This window comes from Gymnoscopelus braueri (assembly GCF_963280865.1).
Source record: "Gymnoscopelus braueri genome assembly, chromosome: 14".
In the NCBI taxonomy this organism is placed as follows: Eukaryota; Metazoa; Chordata; class Actinopteri; order Myctophiformes; family Myctophidae; genus Gymnoscopelus; species Gymnoscopelus braueri.
The window spans coordinates 29,345,948-29,359,003 of NC_137619.1; the positions used below are offsets into that span (position 1 = coordinate 29,345,948).

Below are 13,056 nucleotides of genomic sequence, written 5' to 3' on the forward strand. Positions count from 1 at the left end.
ACCGTTATATAAGCCGCAGGGTCGAAAAATGGGGAAAAAGTCGCGGCTTATAGTCCGAAATTTACGGTAGATATAGATATATACACACACACAGTATATATAATATATGCACACCGTATATCCAGGTGTGCCCTGGGATCTTTTGGCTATGCCAGGTGTGCCTTGGCACCAAAAAGGTTGGGAAACACTGTTCTATGCAACAGAGCTCCTGAGCAGATGGACACAAAGACAAATAGGGACAGAGAAAGCGGTCAAGCAGGGAGAATTCATCTGTTGGGGTAGCCGGCGTCACTTCATCTTCTCTGAAATTGAATTCCTTAACCCTTCGAACCCTACCATCCCTATTCCAGAGGCGAACATTCTGCAAATGTAGCAGATCTACAAGCTTGCGGCGTGTTGCGAGCTTGTAGATTGGCTATTTTCGACAAAGAGATTTGGTGTGTAGAGGGAGAAAAGAGCGGACCAAGTACCAATTCTATACAATTTTACTAAGCATAGAGGGTTGAAGTGTTTAATGCACAGGGCTCAGAGAAATGGAACGACAAGGCTAAAGAAGGAAAGAACAACTTTCGCTGCTGTGAGGCCTGCTGTGCCAAACAGAGAAGATACCTTTATGCAGGGCTAGAGTGCCAGCTCCTCTCACCTCAAAAACAAACCTCTGGATCGACAGATGGACACTTAAGGGTTACAGGCAGTAAGAACTAAAGCAAGTCAAGTGTTGGCAGGGTACGACAGTGCGTCTCTGAAAACTCTTTGGCTGGACAGTTAAGATGAGTTGAGTTTATGGACAGAGACAGGTGACGAGACCTCACATTAGTTTGTTGAAAATCGAATAATGAGTATCGTGATATATAGGGTTGTCACGATTATAAAATTTCACTTGACGATTAATTGTCACACAAATAATTGCGATTGTGTTTTTGTCATTGAACACCGGGACATAATGATTAAAGATTCCATTTCTGTTTGGGTTTTAGGCTTTGAAGTTGCACAGGGGCGGATATGACAAATACCCTAAATATACAAAGAAATCACTGATATATTTAATGACTTAATACTTTTAAGAAAACATTAATACTGGAAATAGCCGATCTACAAGCTCACAACGTGTCGTATCGCAATGCTTTGTGAGCTTGTAGATCGGCTATTTAAAAAAAAAAAATAGTGATATATAATGTACAATTTCTAATAAGTGCCATTTTTATCCACAAGTCATGTACGTACAAGTTAATTCCTTCTATACAAGCTGTGTTATATTAGTTACAGCATAGAAATTCTTTCAGTGTTACATAGCCGCACAGCGTTCTATCTTCTCATGAGATGCTGCTTAACCATTTATCCCCCCTTTTTGTACCTCCTGTCAATTGCTCTGTGCTGAGTAATAATAATAATCCAAACTGGATGACTTCCATGCAGTGGCTTTACAATCAAAGCCCCGGAGCCACCCACCTAGACACAGATTACTGCAGGCTGTTTGCAGGAAATACGCTGTCATGTTTTCGGCTAATTCTACAAAAGCCATATGAAATCACTGTGAGAACACTTTTAGCTAAGACTTAAGGCAAAGTGAGGTTTTTTTCCCCCGTCGGTTAGTCAATGTTTTCATATCCAGCACAGTGTTTACATAAATTATATATATATATACGATTTGTGTGATGAAAGTAGGGGATACGACATGGCTGTTTGCATTGATTACTACGAAATATTTCATTACGTAAAGCAGTGCAACTGCTTTGCACAACAAACAAGAACTGGTACAGAAAATCTGTCCTCAGTCCTTATTCTGTAGTCAAGAAGGTAGAGTGGTAGCAGTCATCTTGGACTCCCCAGACATCTTAGAGAAAAGATTATTATAGTTTGGTGGGTTATACCCCCCACCACACACACACACACACTAAACAGCTTGTGGCAAATGCCAACCGTATCGAGCAATGAGGAATGCCAAAGTAGGAACAAACAGGCAAGTTACTACAGGGGGGAAAAAATATGAAACTAAAATGCTAAATAGAACCGAAATCTCCCTTTAACCTCGACACGGTGGAACAAAAGCCACAGGGCTCTCAGCATGGCCGTTATCCAGTGCTACCGTTGAGCAGCCCAGATCAGTGTGCTGATCCCGCTCCTTCTCCAAACACTAATTAACCCCTCCCTTTAAGCCGACGACGGGAGACCTGCACAGGAAGCAGATTAAGATCTTAACGAGGGGAAGTGCGCGAAAGCGCCTTGACGCTAAATGGCTCATTTTGTTGGAGGCCGCGATTAGCCCGCCCGCTGAAAGCAACCAATTAAAAATGTAAAGCCGCTCAAAGCCGTCCCCAAGTGGTAGAGCCCAGTTATGTACCATCATCCATCACCACAAAACACAGCCGTAGTGAGTAGGACATGTAGCAAAAAATAATACGTTCATGAGGTCCTTACGTTTTGAGAAGGTCTGAACAGAGCAACAAGGATGTCAACATTCCCAACAGATGTGTGTGTGTGTGTGTGTGTGTGTGTGTGTGTGTGTGTGTGTGTGTGTGTGTGTGTGTGTGTGTAAGAGAAAATGTGAGTGAGGGTGCATGCCATGCATGTCCTAGTCCCCATGGTCTACCTTCTCTTTGGTCCTGAGCTCATCGAACATCTCCTGGATCTCCACGCGCCAGTCGTCCTGCATACTGTGGAAGGAGTCCTGGGGCATGGTGGCCATCACTGCCTCCTCAATGGCCGACAGCTGCTCCAGGATGCAGGAGAACGATGGACGCACATGGGGATCCTGGTCCCAACATTCTGCAATGTGCCCACACAGCAAACATTTAGAGAGAAACAGACATGTTGGCTCCAGGTGTTTGCCCTACATTCATCCAGCTGTTTTATCTGTCCATGCCAGTAAAATTCATGTTTTGGTATTAAAATTACACTCCTGCTGAAGTATCAAAATAAGAACCTAAACCACAAAAAGGTTTAGCAAATCTTGGTTCCAGCACTAAAACTGCCTCAGACAAGTGTTAGATAAACTACTAAGCTTGCTGCAGGGCATTCCATAGTCCCCCATCGGACCAAACAGTGCTTGCAATTGGGTTACTACTGTAGGTATACAGTATATATTCTCAGATGGACAGAAGGCCAGATGAAGTCCACCTTCTTAGCTTTTTACAATACAATAAAAAATAGCTGTCTTTACACATGTAAACCAGACTCATGCAAATTACACATATTCTACAATGTCATACATCTAGCGAGAGGATGAAGAGTGTATGTTGCTGTATGAAGGTTAGCATTGTCCTGATTTTCTCCTACTTGTCTCATCCGTTTTAAATATTGGCATGTTTAACTTACTGTTAGCCATGCTTACATACAAGCATGTACTCTGTCGAGGAAATGTTTGTTATTTTCTAAGTTGCATGACTACATTTTGTCTAAAAGCATTGCTTCATTTTCTTTTATTCAATAGAGTAAGTTTTAGCTAGAGCTAAATCCAACTATTTTCACTTCAGGTGAAATGTGTCAGCATAATTGATAATCATCAGGACACCTTCCCAATTATTGATGCTTGAAAAAGGCATCGATGGCAAGCCAATATAGTAATTATTAACAAAAAGCAACACACACTTGCATGTCAACTAGAAGTATAATCCTTGTACAGGATGCATCTGTTCTCAGCATACCTTCCATGAGCTTGGCGAAGGGTTCAGGGCAGGTGGAGGGGATAGGCAGTGTCAACTTGTTGACTGCCACTCCGTAGGCCACGGCAAGGCCGTCTATCCCACGGTATGGCACTTCCCCTGTCAACAGCTCCCATAGCAACACACCATAACTGGAGAATGAATGAACACACACACACACACACACACACACACACACACACATATTAACTTATAAACTAATATCATCAGTTAGAATATACCAATAGGCAACAGTTAAAAGCACAGTATCACCAGTTCAAGACAGAAGATTCCACTGTTACTGTAATACAGTATATAATGATTACTAAGATGATTAGATTGGCAAAAAATTGTAAACAATGGGAAAAAGGGAAATAAAGAGCACAGAGAAGCATCTTGCATCTAAAAAGTTAGATAAGTTCAGAAAGGGAAGAGGGGGAAGGATTTAGAAAATATGCAGTATGAGAAACAAGACTAATGATGGTGTGGCTCCCATGTGGATCACAGACAGACGAATACAGATATTGGTGGTTTTTGGTTCTCGGAAACCGCTGGTGCGACCGATGTCATAGTTTGAGGTCGTTCGGTCGGACACACATGCAGAGATTCCGTGCATTTATAGATAATTAAATAAAGGTTCAGCCGATATGTCTGAGTCATAGTGTCGAGGGCTTGGTCAGAGTAGACATTGTAGCCGTCTTTCTGTGTCCCTTTTATGCACTGCATTCATTGATGTGACATTTTGTGCAATACGGGCCACCCCCACAAACTGTGGAAGCCACTACAGCAGAGTGGTGTGTGTGTGTATGTGTGTGTGTGTGTGTGTGTGTGTGTGTGTGTGTGTTTATATAATATACAGGTATGTGTATGTACTGTATAAATATATATATGTATAGTCATATTCCCATTTATTAAGGATATTTTGACATTTCTATATATTTGTTTGATTGTTATTATTATTGCTGTTTTAGATATATTCTAGTATATATCTATATATTCTAAGCTTTGAAGATAGCTTTTAGGAAGGCCACTCGACAAGCCCAGCTGGGTTTTTTTGGCCTCTCCGGCACATCATGTTTTGATTATGATATTTTCTTTTCATATAAATGTTTTGTTTTTCCATTTTTGTTTAGTTTTTATCAAATGTCATTTTTTAATGTGCAAATAAACTAAACTAAACTAAATGTATACCGATTTGTGTGAGGTGGACAAAATCTGTAGCAGTAGTAACAAAAACATTGTTTCGCAAAGATCTGTCCCATGGTGGCGCTATAAATGGCCAATTTGAAGAAAACAAATTGGGTGGAGATTCTTCCTTGACCTACTGGGAGTGTGCGTGCAAAGTTTCCCGCCGATCGGTCCAGCGGTACTTGCAGCATGTCGTGCAAAACGGGCCCTTCCAGAAAACTTTGAAAGTCAATCGTAGTCAATCGGAATAGAATCCCCAAAATCTGACAGATACGTCTCGATCAAATGACTACAGAGATAATATGTGCCAATTTGAGTGAGGTTTGGACAAAATCGGTAGAAGTAGTAGCAAAAACTGTGTTTGGCAAAGAAACCGCAACATGGCGGCCCAACTTGTCAGGTGGAAATGAGCGGGGAGGGCACTATAACACGCCGATGTTAAGAATTTGGGGCAGAGGTTCTGCTCTGGCTTCCAGAGGGTGTGAGTGCACATTTCACGCCGATCTAACCAACGGTGCCAGATATTAGCTGTACACAGATGGATGGACGGACAGACGGACGGACGGACGGGGGCAAAAACATCTCTGCAACGCCTTCGGCCTGGCGGAGACAATAACAATTAGGAGAGTGGAGAAAAAGAAAAGGAAGCACAGAACTGATGGAGGCATGGTGAAGATATGCTGGCCTGGCGGCAGGCAGGTACCTCCACACGTCGCTACCCTTGGAGAACAGTGAGGACTTGATGACCTCAGGGGCCATCCAGGAGTAGGTGCCCGCGGCGGACATCTTGGTGGTCTTGTGCCACTCCCTGGCCAGGCCAAAGTCTGTGATCTTCAATGTCTTCCTGCAGATGTCATCATTCTCAATCGTTTCAAGTAACAAAACTGAGGAGAGAAATAGGAAAGGGAGAGGAGATAAACAGGGAAAATTACAGTTTAATGAGGAGATGGTGGTAGATGGGAAGGATGGAGTGAAGCGGGGAAGAGACAATCAAGGGAGAGGTGAAGTCCGAAGAAATAGAGAGAGATAGTGGGATGTGGGGTTAAGAGAGAGAGACAAACAGGCAGGTGAGTAGATGATCGCCGATATTGGACGAGGCCATCAGTGTTGCGAGGGATTTATAACTGCATAAACATGAACCTCTCCCCTGTAACACCATCCCCCTCTACGCTATACTAGAGACACTTTACTGGTTTAAAAAAGAAAAGAAAAGAAAAACATATTTCAGTCTATCCACGTCGCTCACCGTTTCCGGTCAAAGGTGAAGTAGCAGGTTCCACAAAGTTAGTATGCACTGTACTGCTTTGACGAGAGCTATTAGACTTAAGCCTATTGATTACGTGGGGACCTTATGTAATTTAGAAAGGACACCCCAATGTCTGTTTTGTGCGGCGCAGTCACACTGCATAAGTGAAGTAAGCATTTTACTTGAATGTACGGACATTAGGATATCCATTCATCCTCAAATGGAACCAAATTGACTCTTATGGTTCCACTTGGTTCCATTACATGGACAATATTTCTTCAATTAGATCAACTTCATGGAATGTTAATAAAAAGATAAAGCAAAAAAATATAAACAATTTCACATAAAAAAAAATTAAAGTTATAAAAACAATGTCATTACATTCAAAACCAATTTCAATAAACAATTCACATAATATTTCATTTCAACAGTGTTGAGCATCTTGCCACACTTTGATTAATGAAATTATTCATGTTAATGAGGAGAGGTAGCCTAAATGGTCCCAAAGAAAGTGACAAAGAGCTCCAATTCCATGTGTCATGCGAATAGCGATGGTAGCCTACTCTACAAGCTGTGCAGAATTCCGGGTATTCTTTGTGTGTATAGATGACATGTTTTGTGTAGGCATGATTAACAAGCCAATTAAAAAACTGGAGGTGCTGGAATGTCAGAGGCAGCGCATCACATTCCTCAGATATGGGACTGATTGACGGGTTGCATATTCACTATCGTTCTGAACCCTGGGCTAGAACATGCGTGCGTAATACGACATCAATAGGACATCTATCGGTCATGCTATTATTGTAATACTTTCATTTGTCACCATTACTCCCACAAGGGCCAAACATGCACAGAAAGACATTCCATTCAAGAACAATTATAATGGGTGTTGGTATTAGGGGCTATTATTTTCCTGTTTGACCGGATTATCAAACGGTTTAATTCACCCTCAACCTGATTGGAAAATACTTCTGATCAGACGAGATTGGACCAGTCTCCTACAATTGAGATTTGTAGAGGCATTTGTATTCTCACTGAGCTATCATTCCAATTATTAGTGCAATATTAGAGTTCATAAATTGTCCATGCTGTGTACCGAGATGAGTCGGATTTGCACCAAAAATGCTGTGAATTATTTCAGGGAAAGAGGCAGAATAAAGGCACAGACAAAATAAAATCCCTGCTAAAATCAATACAAATTACCCAAATTACCCAGATGTTGATTGAAGCAGTATTGGAATTCAGATGCCCTCCCTGTTTGTGGAAATGTGGTAGGTAATTTGCCCTGGAATTATTACTTTACAAATTATGGACATGGCCGATTCGCAAGGGATTCATAATTGCAAATTACAAGAGGTCCCCAGGCAATAGTAGTCCTGTGCGAATAGGGCTTTAGACTATATGAGGATTACAGTCTGTCAGTCATCTGATTTTATGGGGCTTGGCTGTTCAGTGAACCCCGTTGTAGAGCCTGTGGATATTAGATCTGACAAAAAGGGGAACTTTGCTGGTGTATAACCTGAATCCTAACATTATATTGTGAGGACATGTAAAAACCTGACATAACACACAATGCATTGTGTGTGCTGAGAGCCTGCACTCAAAACTTGCTGTCAGCCTACGTGAAATACACTGACTGTCCTCCTCACAATAGATAGAATAGGATTCAGGTTAAATATTGGAACAATTCCAGATTAAGAAAGATCGTTTTAAAAGATGTCAATAAATGTTTTGTTTTGTCTTATATGATTAATTAAGTTAAACTAAAGTCTGACCAAACTAACAATGCCATAAGGTGTTCAGATGGAGGATGTAAAATCATCTTATATTCCATCATAACCTACATACAACTAGTCTTGTTTTCATGCCTTTTTTTATAACCACCACAAGTAAATATGCACATGTTCAGACAGATCAGACATCTACAAGATAATAGAATTCTTAATTTGTTATATTTGGTTAAAATAGATGCATGCCTTGAAAGACATTTTCAGGAGAAGGAAACGAAGCATAACAGTCTACCTCCAGTATTACACTTTAGGCCACTTAAGGGGTAACCTAAGTTAATAAGAAATAACTATTAACTATTACTATTCAACTGTAACATATCAGAGGACAGTTTCCACCTAAACTCTACTGAAGACACTCCAGTGGGCGTTAAGTGGACATATACTGTACAGTATGTCTGGTGAGTGTCAACTGGGTTTGTTTTGCATGCCACATCAAATCACCAGTCACCACATTTGCCTTAAAGTGGGAACTGTATTAAAAGTAGAGGTGTCAGATATTCCCATGGGATAGGTCCTTGGCTTTACACAGGCTCAGGAACGCCACAGGACTTTGGTACCGAGCGCTTGCTTTGTGCAGTGGCTTCAAAGCAAAAACAATGTGTGCGCTGATAGAGTTACACTTTGCGTGAGGACAACACTCACGCAAACACGTTGAGGTGTTGGAATGGATCAAAACAAATTCAACCCCAACTCTAACAGATGTAACACACGTTTTACTTATCCTCTTAAATAAAAACCAAGTGTGTGTTGTTACTCCTCTTGTTAGTGTTGACTGATGATATCTCCAGTTATCAAACTCCAGCAGGAGCTGATTGAAGTCTGTGTGTGGTGTGCTCATGCGTTCATGTCTGTGGTCTCAAAGAGCAATAACACTGACCTTGGACTTACCAGAACGTGCCAACACACATGCACACACTTTCCGTCTCAAATCACATTAATACACACGCGTAAAGCCATAGCTGGGTCCAGCGCTGTGTATGTTGTTGCTGGCTTACTGCAGATAACAAAGTACCACCTGACTAGACCTTGGCACCACTGCCACTGCCACACACAGACACACACACACACACACACACAAACACACAGGGGGAAAGGACGATGGGTTGAGTGGGAGGACAGCCAGAGGAAGACATAGGGGGGTATAAAGACCTTGGGAGCCGGGGGGATGGGTTGAGAGACCTTGACTAGTTTGTACAGGAACCTTCATCTCTGAAGAACAAAGAGGAATTGTATTGACATGTTAAAAAAAAAAAAAAATCTTTCTAATTTCAAAGAAAAAAGAGCTCTTATAACAATTCTTTTTCTGGGTTACCACAAAAATGGGAAAAAAAATGTGAGTATTTGTCAAACTTTCTTGGGGGAGGGGGGGGGAGATACACAGTTTGTTCAAACGGGTTCAGAGAAGTTTAATCTTTCAGAGTATGCATACCTGGACATATTTCACACATTAACTAGCGTGACTCCCATGGGCCTCAACTAACAGCCATTATTGGTGCCACTACTAGGCCTGGGGGCACTAAGGGGATCCTCTGCCCGAGATGTAACAATAGGCATTCCATTACAAAAAACAGGTTCCACTAGAGCAGTGATATACAGCTAGCTCCTGTTGTCGTGTCTTCTCTCTCTGATTCCATAGATTCCTCCAAGCAGGCTCTGTGGCTTTACAATGACTTGTGGTAGGATCGTTACACCACCTTGATGAATAGCTATTCTGGGATGGCCCGTCTCATTTGACTGGCGTGACGGTATCAAAATGCCAAATGGCATTTTCTTTCTCTGTGATACTTCAAAGAGAGCCCTCTAGAATTTTACATAAAAGGGTCTGTATCTTGTCTGCATGATTCAGTACTGACGTTATACTGTATCATCTTTAAAGCAGAGCCATAGAGTTTGGAGATTGCATTCCACGGGTGACCATTAGTGCCACAACCCTACTCCACCACTGTTGCTGAGTAACGTGATTCTATGGCAGCTGAATGCTTGATCAGGCATCTTGCCATGGTAATAGGGCGGTAATATTATGGTGGCTGGTGTTGCATAATCTCAGCCAACACTTCGTAATCCAAAAGAGGGGTTGGCAACATGGCACCCAAAGTAAAGCCTTGGCATGCTTTCTTTGAGTCTCCTCTAAAAAGGCCCAATCCGCAAGTCAAAATCAAAGCCATTCTTCTGCTGCAGTCTTGCATCGTGTATGTTTACTTTATTGAAACAGAAGCTCTGTTTGCAAATTATGTTGTTGAGCTATGCGGCTCAGTAGCATGAGCCATGGACAGTAGAGAGTTATTGTTTGCCCTGAAGTGGTACAAAAAACGGTCCTTCTGCTGTTCAAAATTCTGTGTTGTAATAAAATGACTGCGAGACATACAGATTTGTCCTTTTACTAAATTGAGAGCATAAGACAAAGCTCTTTTTTGTGCTGTATTCATTGCTAAATGACCAACATAAACCCTCCAATAGTACAACCCAAGCTGGCAACCCCTCCTTTAAACACATTTCCTTGCATTTCTGAGAATATTTAATATCAATATTAACTTATGTAAAGTTGCCTATAGTATCCATGTAAGTAATGATTGCTCAGTTACTCAGAGTAGGCTTGAGTGTGATCTCAAACTGTCTTGTTGATTGATTGGTGAAAAGTTAAATGACAGTGATAAGGAATAGGAGATGGTTATGGCTCAAGGGCGGCCTGAGCCGGCCTCCACCCAGTCAGACCTCTCTCTTCCTCCTACTAGAGAAGAGCTTCAGGCAGATCCCCAGCGTTTGGGGGTGGAACCATTAGGAGATCAGAGGCAGAGACAGTGACCTCAAAGCAGGTCCTAGCCATCCCCCATTCTAAGATTGAAACATACTCCAAGTATGCAACCGCAAATGACAATGCCTTGCCCAGCTGGCACAAACACGCGTCCCCCGGTGGAGGTAATAAATCCACATAGTTACATTTGAAACTATTAGCCTGCTATATTATGAAAGCTAAGGAAGAAAGAACACAAATCCAAGAAGACAGCTTCAATTCTCTTGTTGCCTGCTATAGTAACCCTCACTGCAACGCACGTCATGCTTGCGTCGGCAGGGCCTGAAATCCATTTTTCTAAAATGGGGGGGAATTTCCCCCTTAAATGCTTCACACAGGGGGAATTTAGGGGGGATACAACTTGTGAGCTTAAATAAAAGGTCTTCATTGTCTGTCTCAGATTGCATTTGGTCACTTTGCTCCGATTTAAGTGACTCTCTGAACTGTGCTGTAGATGGCTGTCTTTCTCCTTCGACTCTCAGTGACTTCCTGGTGGCTCACTCTTGTCTCTGTAACAATGCTCTATTCTTGTACTCCGTCTTCTCCACTTCATGACTCTGCACTGCAAAACAGATATTTTAGCACAGCAGTGTGTGAGAGAGAGTGAGTGAGTGACTGACTGACTGACCGACTCACACATTGGGGAAGGTGGGACTGGGAGAGATAAATAGAGACGGAACAAAGAGATGGAGACAGTCCCCGTTTTGCTTTCTTAGCCTACTGGGAGAGTGCATGTAAAGTTTGACGCAGAATGGTCCAGAGATTAGCTGAGCACAAACACGGACACACACACATGGACATACAGCCATGCGGACAGGGGTGGGGGAAAAAAAATTGTATGCTCTGTGTGGATACAAATACAACTTATGCAATCACGGTTTATAAAAAAATCATACATTCACTCACTCTCTCCCACACATGGAATTGAGCCAGGACTTCAGAGTCTGGTTTCAGAGTAGCAGGGGATGAGTGAGCGGTGAGTTCTGCTCGTCCAGGAGGAAGTCTGCTATGCTCTGCTATGAACAAGGCCTCAGCTCAATCAGTGAATGCAATTTTGCCATTATGCCTTTAACCCCATTCAATCTGGGAACGCATCCGTGTCATTTTAAGATTTATTTAGCAGATCTACAAGCTCATAGCGCAGCACGGAGTGCCGTGCAATGAGCTTGTAGATCTGCCTTCTTTTTTTTTTGTGGAAATGTGTGCAATTTTTAACTCAAGTCTTTGCTTCTGGGGGGTCCCTGATGAAAATATTTTGAGATGGGGGGGTTCCGCGGACAAATACATATCATTCTTGACATGAAAAAAGTTTGAGAACCACTGATATTATAGCAACATATGTTTTTCCAAAAAAATAAACTGTTGTCAGCCTACAATAAAAGGCATAAAAGCCCCAAAATAAATCTTTTTTTTAAAAATGTGTTCGCTTTAAAAAACATATACATTCAAAGATTTGCACACATTTTCAAGATTTTTCCAAAGAGAATTTGAATAGCCCAAAGTATAAAATAATGGTTATAGCTAAACAAATCTAAAATGACCCAGATTGAATGGGTTAATGGCAGAGATTGAGAAACTCCATCATTCAGTAAATGTGTGATATTTCTGTTACAAATCTATGCAACCTATTTTCATCTTGAGATAGCAGAGACCCGTTTGTGGCATCGACTGACCAATCAAGTGCAAGCAACTGGGATTCCTAGAGTAAGCAGAGACAAGTTTGTTAAAAAAAAATCTCTTTCAAGTCCATCGTCCCTGGTTGAAATGAATGTGCCCCTGGGGTAAGGCTGGTCTGGGTGGGTGGGTGGGAACAGGATCAGGGCAAACGGCCAGAAACACCCATCCATCAAGGACATATCTCTCTGGGCCAGTGACTCCCCCTTTGTTCTCAGCCCCACCGAGTTCACCGCTGTGTTTTAAGCGCAACTTTATCTGCAACTAGGCTAATTAAAATGTTGTAACAAATATTAGTGGTGAATGTCTTGTAACTCCTGGCGTGCTACTCTCACTGAAGGTGGATAACCAAGGGAGGCGATTGGTGGACTCGGGAGGCTGCCCTTCTCAGCTGTTGGCCATTTTTCCTTTTCGCTCCTCTCGGGCCAACAATAGGTGCAGTCAGGGAGAGGTCATAAAAAACACAGTGAAAGCATCTACACTCCTCCTCTCTCCCCTCTGCCCATTCTCTCCATTCTCTCGTCAGAGAAAGACAGGCAGTAACTGTCTGTGTGTCACTAAGGGTGACTGAGGCGTAGCCAGAGAAAAGTCCCCCCCCCCCCCCCCCCCGTGATATTTATGCCCGTCCATAGCGAGTCGGGTGGGAGGGTGGGGGGGTGCAGAAAGAGACAGAGGAAGAACAGAAAGGGAAGGAGGGTCAATGAAACACAGAGATGTGGTCTAACA

At 42.3% G+C, this 13,056-nt stretch overlaps 1 protein-coding gene across 4 annotated transcripts in view; it reads right to left on the reverse strand.

Annotated features, from left to right (window-relative positions):
- The window catches only part of map3k21 (mitogen-activated protein kinase kinase kinase 21), a 36,531-nt gene that overhangs the window by 14,917 nt on the left and 8,558 nt on the right, over positions 1-13,056 (reverse strand). For all 4 annotated transcript variants that reach the window (XR_013934482.1, XR_013934483.1, XM_080450333.1 and 1 more), the window contains exons 2-4: positions 5,533-5,713; positions 3,645-3,793; positions 2,591-2,766 (exon numbers count right to left, since the gene is read on the reverse strand). Coding sequence is in view for 2 of the 4 variants with exons in the window: in XM_080450333.1 (XP_080306459.1) it covers positions 2,591-2,766; positions 3,645-3,793; positions 5,533-5,713 (506 nt within the window). In the remaining 2 variants the exon portion in view is untranslated. The remainder of the gene's footprint in view (positions 1-2,590; positions 2,767-3,644; positions 3,794-5,532; positions 5,714-13,056) is intronic.